General features: G+C 36.9%; 1 protein-coding gene across 13 annotated transcripts in view; it reads left to right on the plus strand.

Annotated features, from left to right (window-relative positions):
• The window catches only part of LOC107850160 (probable inactive purple acid phosphatase 28), a 75,923-nt gene that overhangs the window by 18,546 nt on the left and 41,415 nt on the right, over positions 1-15,962 (plus strand). For 3 of the 13 annotated variants that reach the window (XR_001668497.2, XR_007042732.1, XM_047393533.1), the window contains exons 3-4: positions 701-1,128; positions 1,364-1,840. Coding sequence is in view for 9 of the 13 variants with exons in the window: in XM_047393533.1 (XP_047249489.1) it covers positions 701-1,128; positions 1,364-1,831 (896 nt within the window). In the remaining 4 variants the exon portion in view is untranslated. Of the gene's footprint in view, positions 1-700; positions 1,129-1,363; positions 1,864-2,642; positions 3,032-15,274; positions 15,608-15,962 lie in introns of those variants that run through there. The other 10 variants (XM_016694579.2, XM_047393529.1, XM_016694607.2 and 7 more) reach the window with 5 other exon arrangements.

A 15,962-nucleotide genomic window follows, 5' to 3' on the forward strand; every position in this document is an offset into this window, starting at 1 on the left:
TAAGTCTCTTGGTTACTTTCCGCTTATTTTAGTTTCCTGTTTCCTCGTAAACAATTATAATCTAGAATCTAAGTAAATTAACATCTTGACAATGTAGTTATGACGAGAGGTTCATTGGTCCACAGTGATTGGTCCACAGTGATTGGTCCACAGTGATTCAAATCATTTCTCTCTAACGCCCTTCCAAAGCATCTCTTGGAAGTTTTGCTTTTCTTCTTTACTCGTTCATTTTGCGCTTGTGTCAACATGTCCCTCCTCTCTGTATTCTTAAACTCTTCCCTCTTTCTGTTCTCCTTTGTCTCCTACTCAACCCGTACTTCATCCTAAATTATCGTATTTGTAGAAAATCTTTATCTAAGCTGATGTTCCTTGAATAATGAATTAAGTCTTCTTTGGCATACTTCAAGGTAAACCTAGGCGCTACTAACACCAGTCTTCTGCAACTTCATCTTGATTAGTTGCATTTCATCTCGCTATCTTGCTTATCATTACTTATTTTATACTTGTTGATGTACCTCCCTGAACTTCTACATTACCTGTGTCTCCAACTGCAATTTCATTATTTTTGTTCTTCCACATATGTATTACTTGTATAGGATACAAATGTCACTGTTGCTTAGTGGTGATTGCATATCATTTGCTTTAGCATTGTCTGTTCTTCTGTACTTTCTGTAAAACTGACTGGACTTTGTTATATTAGGAGATAACATATTTGGAAGAAGTGCTACTGATGCTGCAGAATCTATGTTTGAAGTTTTTGCTCCTGCTATAGATTCTGGAATTCCATGGGCAGCAGTTTTGGGGAACCATGATCAAGAATCCATTATGAATCGTGAAGAACTGATGTCCTTCATATCCCTGATGGATTATTCAGTTTCACAAACGTTTCCATCAACTAAAGTTACCTCAGATCCAGCGGAACAGCAACCCATGACAGATATTGATGGATTTGGCAACTACAATCTTGAAGTATGGGGTGCACCCGGCTCATACTTAAGTAACAGCAGCATTCTTAACCTTTATTTTATAGATAGTGGAGATAGAGCTATTGTTGATGGAGTCCGGACATATAATTGGATCAGGGAATCTCAACTAAGTTGGCTTCGTGGTGTTTCCAAAAGATTTCAGGTATTGTGATGCCAGACATTCGAAGGGAGCATATGAACTCTCTCTCTCTCTCTCACACACACAAACACATACCTTCCTGTGCATATTTCAGTGATTGCACGTTACCCATTGCATCACAATTCTGCCGTTTATTAGAAATTTCTGTTCTGTGTTTCCATTTCTTGTTTCTGCTCTGATGAGGGCGATTTAGCCTATTCAGAGTTTATTAACGTTTTGCAGGTCAATACAATCACAGGGACAATGGAAGTTTGCCGATCAATCAGTGGAGATTCCTCTACTCCCAGTAATGCATCCTGCATTAGCATTTTTCCACATCCCAATTCCAGAAATTCGTCAAGGTCCTATAAAAGATATTGTTGGCACTTACCGGGAATATGTGGCATGTTCATCAGTAAACTCCGGAGTCTTGAAGACCTTTATCTCTATGGGGGATGTTAAGGCTGTTTTTATTGGTCATGATCATAATAATGATTATTGTGGGAATATAAAAGGTATATGGTTTTGCTATGGTGGAGGCTTTGGATATCATGGCTATGGTGTAGCTGGTTGGCCTAGAAGAGCAAGGGTAATACAGGCAGAACTTGGGAAGGGAAAGGAAGCGTGGATTGATGTGGAGAAGATCAGGACATGGAAACGACTTGATGATGGTGTACTGACCAAGTTTGATGAGCAAGTCTTGTGGGACATTCATACATTAAGATGAAAGTATCAGGTACAGACTGTTCATACATTCAGGTACAGACTGTTCATACATATTCCATATGGTTATATCCATATTTTTTACTTTTCATTTTAATTGCCTTGTTTGTAGCCTATTTGGTCAAATTTCTAAAATAAGTTTATTTGAAAAGGTGCTTTTATTGAGAAGTAATTTGTATTTGGCTAATTAACTTGAAATACATTTTTGAACAATAATTAGTTTTTAATGAAGCTTTTAAAAAGCGTTTGTAAGTGGTTTTTCTTAAAAGTGCCTTTTAAAAGGGTATTTTCGGGGCGAGGCCACTTCTTTCATCTTCAGAAAAAAAAACCACTACTCTCACCTTCTCAAAAACAGCTTTTGTTTCTACTCAATTGCACTTTTTCTTCACCTAAATATTTTGCCAAGTACCTCAACTTTGAGAAATTACACACACTTTTTCTAAATAAATAAATAAATAAATAAATAGCATATTTGCCCTTGGAGAAGCTTGCTCAAATAGGTTATGAGTTTGTTCGTAAGCGACATAAATGTTTATTCAAGCCTCACTATCCAGTAGCTAGTATTAGTTGTCTATGACAATTTGATCTTTACTAGAGACAGTAACATTCTTTTGATCATCTCCTTTTCTTAGTGACTGAATAAACTTGATCAATGCTTCTAAGAGGCATACATTTCAATGAAGGATATTATTTGCAGTTTATACAATGAAGGAAATAAATCAAAGCAAACAAAGAAAATATTCTAGAATCACTCCCTATGATTTGATCAACCATATTTTCCAACACTTCTTTCTTTTTTTTTTTTTGGTTTCCAGCCCCCGACTAATCCGGATCCGCAATGCATGGCCCATTCTTGGGGAGGCGCTCCCAAGATTTTCTCTACCCAAGGCTCGAACCCGATAACTCTGGTTAAGGGTGGAGTAGTCCCACCACAACCCATGTTGGGCCAACACCTTCTTTCAAGTTGGGTTTCGAATAGCTAAGGGTACATATTCTAAGAAAGGAAAGAGAATAAAAAAGTTATACTATACATCTTAAGATTATTCTCACTCCCTTTAAAGTTGTTCATATAAATTATATCTGCCAAGCTTGTTACACATATAACTGGTACAAGAACCAATGAGAGACTTGGTGAAATGCCTGTAAGCTGATCATTTCTTCAATTTTGTATAATAATGTCTCTGGAGAATATTTTTTCCTCGGATAAAGTGATAGTCAGTCCTGATGTGTGCAGTAAAGGAACTACTGCTGAACAGAGAATGAGAAGATCAATCTTTATTCATAGGCTAATGGAGAATATATAGCCGCTCATACAACACCTAGTCCTAAAGTAATACAACAACTAATTACAATCCTAAAGTTATACAATAACTAATTATAACTGTACAAGTAGATAACTATGAAATAATTACAAGTTATTCTCGTATATCTCTTTTACGCCTCCGCAAGTTGGTGTTGACGTCTACAATACCCAACTTGTTAAACATATGACTGAAAGAAGCATGTGGAAGTGGCTTGGTTAGGACATCAGCAGCATATGAGTGCTTGACTTCAACCTCTTTGCGTTGCACCTAGTCACAGACAAAGTGGAAATCGATGGCAATATGTTTTATCTTACTATGAAAGACAGGATTCTCGCAGATGTAGGTAGTTCCAATATTATCACAGAGTATGCGTGGGGTGCAAGCAAGGGAAAAACGAAGCTCACGCAGTAGGTTAGTGATCCAGTTGGTTTGTGCTAGAGCAGCAGCTACAGATCGCTACTTCTTGGAGGAGCACGAGACTGGCGTACTTCCAAGATATATAACATAGCCAGTTGTGGAAGTTCTGTCTATAGGGTCACCAGTCCAATCAGAGTCAGAGTACACCATAAGTCGATTATTAGTCTCACGGGTTATTTGAAGACCAAAAGAGGAGGTCTGTTTGAGATATCGAAGCAATCGCTTAACAACTTTCCAATGATTAGCCTGAGGACAATGCATAAACTGGGAGAGTTTATTTACTGTAAATGCAATGTCAGGTCTGGTGAAGGACAAATATTGCAGCTTGCCAACAATTTTTCGAAAGAAAGAGCCATCAACAATAGGATCAACTTGATTTACACTAAGAATAGTAGAGACGGACATAGGAGTGGGAACGCCTTTGCTGTCTTGCATATTGGCTTCCTGGAGAAGGTCTTCAATATACTTTTGTTGAGACAACAGTAGGCCACCTTGATACGACAAAACCTCAACACCCAAAAAATAGTTTAAGTGGCCAAGGTCCTTGATAGATAAACGTTGAGCAAAGGCATTGATAATTTGTTGAATACTTTGTTCGTGATTTCCAGTAACAATAATGTCATCCACAACACAAGGATATAAACAGTGAATCCTGATTGATGTAAGATGAACCAAGGATGAGTCAGATTGTGATTTGAAAAAACCTTGTGTTACCGGAAAGTTCTTGAGCTCGGTGTACCAAGCTCTAGGTGCTTGTTTGAGACCATATATAGCTTTGTGAAGTTTGCAGACGTGATTGAACAAAGTCGGATGCTCAAAGCCAGGAGGTTGTCTCATATAAACTTGTTCCTCTAAATGACCTTGCAAGAATGCATTATTTACATCAAGTCGAGTCCAGGCCGCTGAGTGGAGCCTTTGGCCACTAATCGAGCTTTATACCTGTCAATAGAACCATCAGGGTGATGCTTAATGCGAAATAGCCACTAACAGTCTACTAAATTCTTCGAAGGATTGTTGGGAACCAAAGTTCAATTGGTTCCACGTTGGTTTCTCACAAGGGCTATGCATTCCAGTAGGGTTCACATTGAGCTTTCTTGTAGGAAGAGGGAGTTTTGGGACTTGGAACATGAGCAAGAAGGCTGGTTTGATGTTTGGGCTTAAAGATGTTATTTTTGGAATGAGTAACCATTGAATGACTAGGCATTGTGGTGGAAGGTGCGGCTGAAGTGATGTGGCTTGTTTGTGTGTTTGGGGGTGTGATGATAGCCGACAAATTAGGAGTAGAAGGGGCTGCAATAGGGGAAGGTACTGAAAGAGGAAAATGTATGGGTTTACTGGATGAAGGCAACGACTTAGGAGCTAGAGGTGGATTTCGTCGTTTATAAGTTAAAAGGGTGGATTGTTTGTTTGAAGATGGGTGGTTTGGTTGTTCAAAGAAGGTGCAGAAGGGATGAGTGGAGGCGTAGAATTTGGAGCGGAAATCACAGCTTCATCAGATAAAAAATTCGGAGGGGAGTTGAAGATCATACCTGCGTCGTGAATTGCTCTCTGGTTGTGGCGATTGGCATGGGCGAACTTTGTGGGCAAGGTGCACACGCAATAGCAGGAGGAAGTTTCATGTTTAACTTTTGAACTTTGCAGGTGATTTGATTGTTTTTCTTTTCAACTTTTTCTTATGATTTAATGTGAAAATTTGATAAATAAGAGAAAATATTTTGAAAAGAAAAATTATTCTAAAAAAATAGAACATCTCTCGATAGAAATATTTTTGAGGAGATTGGATCGAAGCATTGATGGTAGTAATATTTGTTGGAAAAACCAAGGTATACACATGGAGTTGAACGAGGGTCAAGCTTATTTTTTGCGTATGGTCACAACCAACGATAGCATAAACACCCGAAAGTTCTTATGGAATCAAATTTTGGGGTGTCTTGAAAAATTATTTCATAAGGACATTTATCTTTTAGGGTAACTGAGGGTAACCTATTGATAAGATAAACTGCTTGAAGACAAACAAAACTCCAAAAGTTTGAGGGAAGGGAGGCTTGATGTGTTAAGGTTTTGGCTGTTTCAACTTGTCTGTGGCGTCGTTCAACTAAAGCTTAAAGTTTGCAAATCAAGACGGTGATAATTCAGATGACTCAAAATTAAAATAAAAACATAATATTATTTATGATTTGACCAATTGACCTACATATTAAAACTAAATTAAAAAGCTTAAAATTTATTGGAAGAATTCTCTTCCTAAACAAAAATCTTTAAGGACTTTATTGTGGATGCTATTGTATTATGAATTGAGAACATAAATCTTCTATTTATAGAACTATAAAACCCTTCTCCTGAGAAATGATACAAAGCTAATTGTGTATTAAGAGATTCAAGCCAACACAAAAAGCAACAATAAGAACAACAAAGTGCTAGTGAATCGAAAGAGGCCACACACGGCTTCACTAGGCTTCAACACTTGTTTTGACTAGAAAAATGAGTTTACAACAAGAACAACAAATGACAATTTTGCTAGTGAATCAAAAGAGCCCTACACGGCTTCACTAGACTTTTAGATTCAACAACACAATGTTATTAAGATTACAAAAGGTATAGAAACTTGACATACCATATTCAATAATCTAAGAACCCTAACAATGAGAAATGACTCTAAGACTAATGAATATCAACACCAAATTCTTACTTGGACCAAGAGGAACTCAAGAACCTCACGATCCTAGTTTCTAGCCAAGATACAACACTAGTATCACTCTACTAGTGAGCTTTCGATTTTGGCCTCTCTAAGATGAGAAAGAGAAGTCGCCAATATTACAAGTCTTTTGTTTCTTAAATAATAGGAATGAACTAACTAAAAGACTAGCCCTAACAAATAGCTTATATAGTCGATTACAAAGGAGGGACAAAAGACCAAAGTACCCTTGGCATTAAGTGGGTGGGTTTGGGATGTTTTGTTGGGCCTCTTCACATTTTAATAAGTATAGGCCCTTAGATGGGCTCACAAGGGCCTTACACACGGCCAAGGATGTGAACAAGGCTTGGAGTCGTTGCAACTCATGCGCTTGGCTTCGTGTGAAAGGCCTCAAGCTAGGAATTCCCGTATCAAGGAAGAAGAAACCTAATAGGAAAAAGAGATCTTTTTCAACAAGGAAACCTTTTTTCAAGTAATTCTAATTATGATAGAAAATCATATAAAGTAGGAAATTCAAAGCGAATCCTAACAAGTCACTTATACAGGTACGTTGCTTCCTAAGTCCATTTGGACTCCTACAAGTATTCTTAGTACAACAACATACCCAGTGTAATCTATCCCACAAGTGGGATCTGGAAGAGAGGATGGTGTGTATGTAACCTTACCTCTAGCTTGTGTGGATAGAGAGATTGTTTCTAGTAGACTCTCAATTCAAATAAATACATATCAGAAAACATTTAAAGAAAATACAGTACTGAGAAGTCATACTTAAAAAAAGTAGAAGAATAGCAAGAAACAAATCATATGATAACCCAAGAAAAGGAAACAACATGTAATATTAAATCGAATAATAAGCTAGAACAAGAGTAATAATATTACTAATAGGAACGTTCGACTACCTACTAACCTTTTAACCTAATCCTTGACCTCTATATCTTCCTATAAGTGGTTGTTATTTTCTCTACGGATACAAGAATCTGTATGTTAGAAACAATCACTTCAACTAGTTCAAGGTTAAGAACAAAAACGCAATGAATTACAGAAAATACCCTCTACCTAAGATCAAAGTGATCTTTATAAGAGGTGTATTTTATTTTCAGAAATAAAGATGAAACAGAAACGGCCAAGTCGCCCGAATTCACGGACTTTCCTCAAGGAAATAATTCCCCTCATTGTACCTGAGGTTGTGGAATTTTTCTCCCAGGATAAAATGGCCAAACAAATCAACTATAGCGGTACCTCAAATAATTGGAATATCGTCGAACTCACTGAACATTTTGAGTGATCACACAAAATATTTTTAAGAAACAAGAAGTGTTTTTATTCTGAAATTTTTGTTCCTATCGAAACCTGTGAATGAAATCAGGTTTATATAGCCATAACCTGTCTCTTTGAAAAGGTGGCAGTGGTTCAATTTAGAGGTGTGATTTTTCTGAAAATGCATGTTTGTTTACCCAAAATAGTGCAATATTTTCGCTGAAACAGTATACCATTTCACGAAATAGTGCACCAGTTCGAAACAGTGCATCACTTCGTTGAAGAATTGCATCTGTTCGAACTAATGTATTAGTTCAGGAAACATTGTTTCGAAAATCTGCATCAGTTCAGTCGAAACAGAAGTAGTGCATCAGTTCAGTCGAAACATTACATCTGTTACTGTTACTGCATGCATATAAATGGAGTATTAAACACAGAGAAAAATTTCCTGCGTTTTTGTCATTGCTCAGATTTTGTCAAATAAAGTTTATGATCATTTGACAAATCCAAATTCGAAACCGAAGTTGAACCGAGTGAGCGACGACGACGGCACGAGGCATCTCTTATTTCTTGCCTCACTTATCGTGTGGAGTAAGTGTTCTTGATTATAAACACTTCCAAGTTCTCTTCTTCCACCAATCTGGGAGAAAAAGTAAATTTTCTAATTTGGGAGTACACTTTCCATTTTAGTGTCTCCTTCCCTTTACCATTTTACTCCCCATCTTTCTATTCACATTTCTTTCATATACTATGAACCCAACAATCCCTCACATGAATGGGGAATGGCTATTTTTCGTAAAAGTTTTATGGACAAGTATGTGATCATCAAGCAAAGACTGATTGCATCTGGATAAGTGGGTTTCCCTTTGAACTTTCCGTAGTTAACATGCATCGGATGCACTCGGTCCATTGGTAGATTTGATATCTTTGAACCGTCGAGCTTTAATGTACACCTAGACAATACATGTCACACAATCAGCCTTTTAATGTTTATGGTTCTCACGGTTTTGTTCTTTTCAGCCATGAACACGTCCCGGTTTCATGAGAGCTTAGAGAATAGGCCTTTACTAACATTCTCCTTGAAGCGGCTTCCACTTCACCCACACATAGGTGATTTCTAAACGTTCAATCCTATAGATTAAACTATTTGGTCAAATATGCCAAATTTAGATAATCATTAAAAGACTTTTCACCTTAAGTCTTATCCTTGTTTACTATACATTCTCTACATCATGAGAATGGGTTGGGTAATTGACAATGTTGAACCTATCAGATACAACTTTGTTTGATCTTCTTAAACCTAGCTCTTGGGATCTCCAGTCTGCTAGGTAGAGTTACCACTATGCTGACTTGTCCTAGGCTTTTACCACTCCTCTAGATAGGCCTTTTGTAAGTGGATCCGACACATTATCCTTTGACTTTACATAATCAATAGTGATAATTCCACCAGAGAGAAGTTCCCTAACGGTATTATGTCTCCGTCGTATTTGACGAGATTTACCATTGGACATCATGTTCCCTGCCCTACCTATAGCTGCTTGGCTATCACAGTGTATACATACTGGTGCCATTGGCTTGGGCCAATACAGAATATCTTCCAAGAAATTTTGGAGCCATTCTGCTTTTTCACCGGCTTTATCCAATGCGATGAATTCAGATTTCATTGTAGAGCGAGCAATACAAGTCTGTTTGGATAATTTTCAAGAGACTGCTCCTCTACCGATAGTAAATACATATCCACGTGTGGATTTTACTTTGTTCGATCCTGTGATCCACTTTGCATCACTATATCCTTCAAGTACTGCAGGATATTTATTATAATGCAAAGCATAATCTTGAGTGTATTTAAGATACCCCAAAACTCTTTTCAATGTTATCCAATGAGTTTTATTGGGATTACTCGTGTACCAACTCAATTTACTGATAGCGTATGCTATGTCTGATCGTGTACAGTTCATTATATACATTAAACATCCCAATGGAGTCACTTTCACCTTCATTCTTTTGAACTACAAAGCTCGCATCCAATGGAGTCTTGGCAATACCGAATTCCATATACTTGAATTTGTCAAGTACCTTTTCGATATAATGAGACTGTGACAATGCCAACCCTTGCGGAGTTCTATGGATTCTTATACCTAAGATCACATCCGCAACTCCAAGGTCTTTCATATCAAACTTGCTCTCGAGCATTCGTTTTTTGTTGTATTTATGTCAGAAATGTCTCTACTGATGATTAACATATCATCCACATATAAACAAACAATGACTTGGTGATTTGGAGTGTCTTTAATGTAAACACATTTATCACATTCATTTATTTTGAATCCGTTTGCCAACATGGTTTGGTCAAACTTCGCATGCCATGGTTTAGATGTTTGCTTTAGTCCATACAATGACTTAATAAGTTTTCACACCTTGTTTTCCTTTCCTGGAACCACAAAACCCTCAGGTTGTTCCATGTATATTTCTTCCTCTAATTCTCCATTTAGGAAAGAGGTTTTCACATCCATTTGATGGATTTCAAGACCATATACCGCAGCCAAGGCAATTAACATTTGAATCGATGTTATCCTTGTTACTGGCGAATATGTATCAAAGTAATCAAGACCTTCTTTTGTTTGAAGCCTTTTACTACAAGTCTTGCCTTGTATTTGTCAATAGTGCCATCTGCTTGCATTTTCCTTTTGAAGATCCAATTAGAACCTAAACGTTTATTTTCGGGAGGAAGATCAACCAATTCCCATATATGGTTGCTTAAGATTGAATCAATCTCACTATTGACTGCTTCTTTCGAAAAGGATGAGTCTGACGATGACATCACTTCTTTAAACGTTTAAGGCTCATTTTCTAAGAAAAATGTTATAAAATCCGATCCAAACGAAGTTGAAGTTTTTTGACGTGTACTACGTCTTGAATTTTCTTCATTATGTACATTCTCACTTGGTTCATCTCGAAGTCGTTTAGATCCTCCACTAGACTGTTCATGTCTAAGTTTATACGGGTAGATGTTTTCAAAGAATTCAGCATTGTCTGATTCAATTATCGTATTTTCATTTATATCCGGATGTTCGGATTTATGAACCAAAAACCAACATGCTTTACTACTTTTAGCGTATCCTATGAACATGCAGTCCACCGTCTTAGGTCCTATCTTAACCCTTTTAGACATAGGAATTCGGACCTTTGCTACACCCCCACACTTTGAAATATTTCAAGTTGGGTTTTCTTTCTTTTCACTTTTCATAAGGAATTGATTGTGTCTTACTATGAGGAACTCTATTGAGTATACGGTTGGCCGTAAGGATAGCCTCACCTCACAAGTTTTGCGGTAAACCAGAACTTATAAAGAAGACATTCATCATTTCTTTTAAAGTTCAATTTTTTCTTTCTGCAATTCCATTAGATTGAGGCGAATATCGGGCCGTAGTTTGATGGATGATTCCATTCTCTACACATATTTGCGCAAAGAGAGATTCATATTCTCCGCCCCTATCACTTCTTATCATTTTGATCTTTTTGTCTTAACTGATTTTCAACTTCAGTTTTATATTGCCTAAACGCATCTATTGCTTCATCCGTACTATTTAGCAAGTAGATATAACAGTATCTAGTGCAATCGTCAACAAAAGTTATGAAATACTTTTTCCCACCACGTGATGGTGTTGACTTCATATCACAAATGTCAGTGTGTATTAAGTCTAAGGGATTGGAATTCCTTTCAACGGACTTATAAGGATGCTTTGCATACTTCGATTCCACACACGTTTGACACTTTGATTTATTGCACTCAAAGTTTGGCAAACCTTCTAAGTTAATCAGTTTTCGTAATGTTTTGTAATTAACATGGCCTAAACGCTCATGTCATAAATCATAAGACTCAAGCAAATAAGAAGAATTTGAACTTTTATTTATTTCAACAGTCATTACATTCATCTTATAAAGGCCCTCGGTGAGATAGCCTTTTCCTACATACATTTCTCCTTTGTTAATTACAATTTTTTCAGAAACGTTTACACATTTGAATCCGTTCTTGTCTAGAAGTGAAACAAAATTAAATTCCTACGTAGCTCCGGAACATACAAGCTGTTGTTAAGTGTCAAGACCTTTCCTGAAGTCATTTTCAAGCATATTTTTCCCGTTCCTTCTACCTTAGCAGTAGCGGAGTTAGCCATGTAGATCATTTCTTCTACTTGAGCCGGAGCAAATGACGAAAACAACTCTTTGTTGGCACATACTTGGCGGGTGGCACCAAAATCCATCCACCATTCGCGAGGATTTCCCATCAAGTTGCATTCTGAGAACATAGCACACAAATCATCGCATTTTTTGTTGGATTCAATCATATTTGCTTGATCCTTTTTCTTGCCTTTCCTTGGGGCACGACATCTGTGGACTTGTGGCCAATCTTGCCGCAATTGAAGCATTTTTCCTTGAATTTCTTCTCGGGTTGATGGCTTCCTTGTTCAGCTTTCTTCATTTTCTTAGAATTGTTTTGATCATCTTCTATAATATGTGCTCTATTAATTGTAGAATTCCCTTTTGACCTTCTCTCGACAGCCTTATTATCCTCTTAAATACGCAGTCGGATAATAAGATCTTCAACAGTCATCTCCTTGCGTTTATGCTTTAAGTAGTTTTTGAAGTCTTTCCACAAAGGTGGTAGCTTCTCAACTATCGCTGCTACTCGAAATGCATCATTTTCACAATCAAACCTACAAAACAGTTTATGTGAGTATTAAGAACATTTTTAATTTGTTCAACTAAGGTATTTTTCAAAGATATACCTTCTGCTAGAAGATCATGTATGATGACTTGCAACTCTTGCACTTGAGAGACAACTGATTTGCTATCTATCATTTTAAAGTCTAGGAACCGTGCAACAAGGAATTTCTTAATTTCCGCATCCTCTATTTTATATTTTCATTCAAGTGCCCCCCACAATTCCTTCGATGTCTTAGTTTCACTGTAAACATTGTAGAGCTCGTCTTGGAGACCACTCAGAATATAATTCCTACAAAGGAAGTCTGAATGTTTCCAAGCTTCTACAATTATGAAACACTCTTTTTTCGAGGTTCCCTCGGGCACCTCAGAGCGTCTTCGCTAGTGAACCATTGCAGACATAAAGTGGTGAGGTAAACGAACATCTTTTCCTGCCATCGCTTAAAGTCAATGCCCGCAAATTTTTCGGGCTTCTCCGCCGGTGCCATTGTAGGCAGCATTTGTGCGACTTGATGTGGCAATATTAGTTGCCCCCACAGACCTTGCCGCATCTTGCATTTGACTTTCGCTTGTCATTTTTTCTGTCACCACAAGACAGAAAAATTTAGTATTTTCAGAATACTACTTATAAAGTTAAATAACTTTTAAACTTTTCTTCTTGTTTCTAGTTAACGATGTAGTTTTAATAACTTCAAATCGCCAACCGAGTGAACTTTAACTTGTGATGAAGATTTTATGTCTTCTAATCACTAGTTAAATTCAAGCAGAGTAGAAAGCTTAAAGCTTTAATCTCCAAAAACAAGTAATACAGATTCTGTAAATTATTTCCGTAAGATTGTTATTTTCCTTCTATGGATACAAGAATCTGTAAGCTAGAAACAACCACTTCAACTAGTTCAAGTTCAAGAACAAGAACGCAATGAAGTACAGAAAATACCCTCTACCCAAGATCAAAGTGATCTTTATAAGAGGTGTATTTTATTTTCAGAAATAAAGATGAAACAGAAATGGCCAAGTCGCCCGAATTCATGAACTTTTCTTAAGAAAACAGAGGTTGCGGAATTTTCCTCCCAGGATAAAATGGCCAAACAAACTAACTGTAGCGGTACTTCAAACAATTGGAATATCGTCGAACTCACTGAACGTTTTGAGTGATCACACAGAATATTTTTTTATTCTAATTTTTTCGTTCATATCAAAACCTGTGAATGAAACCAGGTTTATATAGCCATAACCTGCCTCTTTGAAAAGGTGGCAGTGGTTCAATTTAGAGGTGTGAATTTTCTGAAAATGCATGTCTGTTTACCCAAAATAGTGAAGTATTTTTGCTGAAACAGTATACCATTTCACGAAATAGTGCACCAGTTTGAAACAGTGCATCGCTTCGTTGAAGAATTGCATCTGTTCGAACCAATGTATTAGTTCAAGGAACATTGTTTCGAAAATCTGCATCAGTTCAGTCGAAACATTGCATCTGTTACTGCTACTGCATGCATATAAATGGAGTATTAAAAACACCGAAAAATTTCCTGCGTTTTTGTCATTGATCAGATTTTGTCAAATAAAGTTTATTCAACAAGATAGATCTCATCGATTAAATCCAAATCCGAAGCCGAGCGAGCGACGACGACGGCACGGGGCATCTCTTATTTCTTACCTCACTTATCATGTGGAGTAAGTGTTCTTGATTATAAACACTTCCAAGTTCTCTTCTTTCACCAATGTGGGAGAAAAAGTAACCTTTCTAATTTGGGAGTACACTTTTCATTTTAGTGTCTCCTTCCCTCCACCATTTTACTCTCCATTTTTCTTTCACATTTCTTTCATATACTATGAACCCAATAGTGGTCATGTGCTGGGTAATTTGCACTTTGCAGGTGTGTCATGTTTTGTGTAATCACCTTTTCCAAATACTTCATTGGTCTATATCTACTTGTACCTATCATAGTCAATCTCTCATATCTTCTTTTCACATGTCTGAATCATTTCAGTCTCGCCTCTAGAGTTTCTAGATTAGTTATAGCTACAGCGTAGCATTTAGTACTCTCTCTAGTCCAAAATAAAAAACAAATGAATTGTTGATCTATTTTTCAATGTTCAAAATAAATAATTGTTCATTGTTTAAGAGACATGTTGGAAATTTTTTTCAATTTTACCCTTCCATTTAATGAGGTTCTTTTAGTACTAAACATTTTCTAGGAGAAGGTAATATTTGAAAGTAACCTACAATTTATGACCTAAAAGATTTTTCTTAAGTGGTGTGCCATATCCCAACAATTCATTTATTTTGAACTAGAGGGAGTAGTTTTTTTTTTTCTTTTGGGCATATTCACATCTTCGGTTTTGTAGAATAGCACTACACAAGGATGCAAATTCCCATTTTGTTAAGTGCAAGAAAGTCTTCCTGTGCGGGTCAGGAATTCACTGGGTAAGAGTAGCTTTTGATGGGAAACGTCACTGTGGAACTTGTTTTCTCTACTCCTAGTAGTGAAGTCAGTTTTCTCATTTAGGAAAAAAATTTGACCTACCGAACATTGGAAAATTGTCCCCAAGTTCACTTGTGGTTAGTTGTGTAACTCTGCTTGCTAAACAATCCCCCTCCCCCGATAAGTATGATTTCAGTCAAACTGAAATTTTCAGATGCTAAAGAATAGTCAAGTGTGGGTTTTAGGATCAGTGCAAGGTTTATTCTGTCTGTCTCCTATGTAATTGAGTTTGCTCTTCGTTCCCTTGAAATCACGTGAATCTGCTTCATTTTGAGAACCGCTATGGTTTCGGTCAAATTAAGATCTTTTTCTCGAGAAACTAATGTGATCGAAATTTTAGGCACCATATGTTCATCATGGTTGATGGATGCTAATCAATATGTTGTCGTCGTTAATTTTTTATGGCTTCTCGAATAATTAAGAAGTTAGATTTTTTCGCGATACTTCCTCTTTTTCACCATTGTTTTCTTCTTCTTTGAGGACTGGAAAGCTGCTTTTTCCCCCCCTTTTGTTTTCTGGGAAGGGATTTTACAAAGCATACCTACCTCTATTGTTTTCGTTTGCAGGATCCACCCCATATGTTGGTGTTGGACCTATATGGTGGATGTTCGCTTTTGCATTTTTATGAGCTGGCTCATGATTTGGTGGATGTTTCTACGTAAACCTATTGCAGGGTAGTGGGGAGATTTGTTTCACTTCTATAATAGTGTGTGTTGTAACGTCCAAGCCTTGCAACATTTGTTGCTGCAAGAGCAGGCTAGAAATTTATAACGTAGTAGTTGTTAACAAATAATTAGCACCACGCTTTACCGTAAGTAGTTTCTCGACACTTGCACGTGAACCATAGAGTACTGGACCTGGACTTTGCGTGGTAATAATAAAATCATCAAATTTATAAATGATGTTTCTGTAATGATTGGAAAATTTCGTTTCAACATTAAATCGATTTCTTTTTGTAATTCCGTTGACTAATTGAAATCAACTAACGCAAACAATATCTATCATTTCGTACAATATCTATCATTTCATACAAAATAAAATACCTAATCCGTCAAGGATTCAACGATTACGAGCTAATCCTCAATGAAATTCGATGAAGCTGAAATAGAAATACCAGTGTGTTCATCCGTGCCGAATGAAGCATCATGCTTGAGATAAATCAGCCGGATGAATAGGAATTTACCATTGAAGAAGATAAGAATCGAGCAGAGAATTAGCTAGAAAGAACTAATGGGAGAGAGAAATTAAAATCAG

Source organism: Capsicum annuum, chromosome 7 (assembly GCF_002878395.1).
Source record: "Capsicum annuum cultivar UCD-10X-F1 chromosome 7, UCD10Xv1.1, whole genome shotgun sequence".
Lineage (NCBI taxonomy): Eukaryota > Viridiplantae > Streptophyta > Magnoliopsida > Solanales > Solanaceae > Capsicum > Capsicum annuum.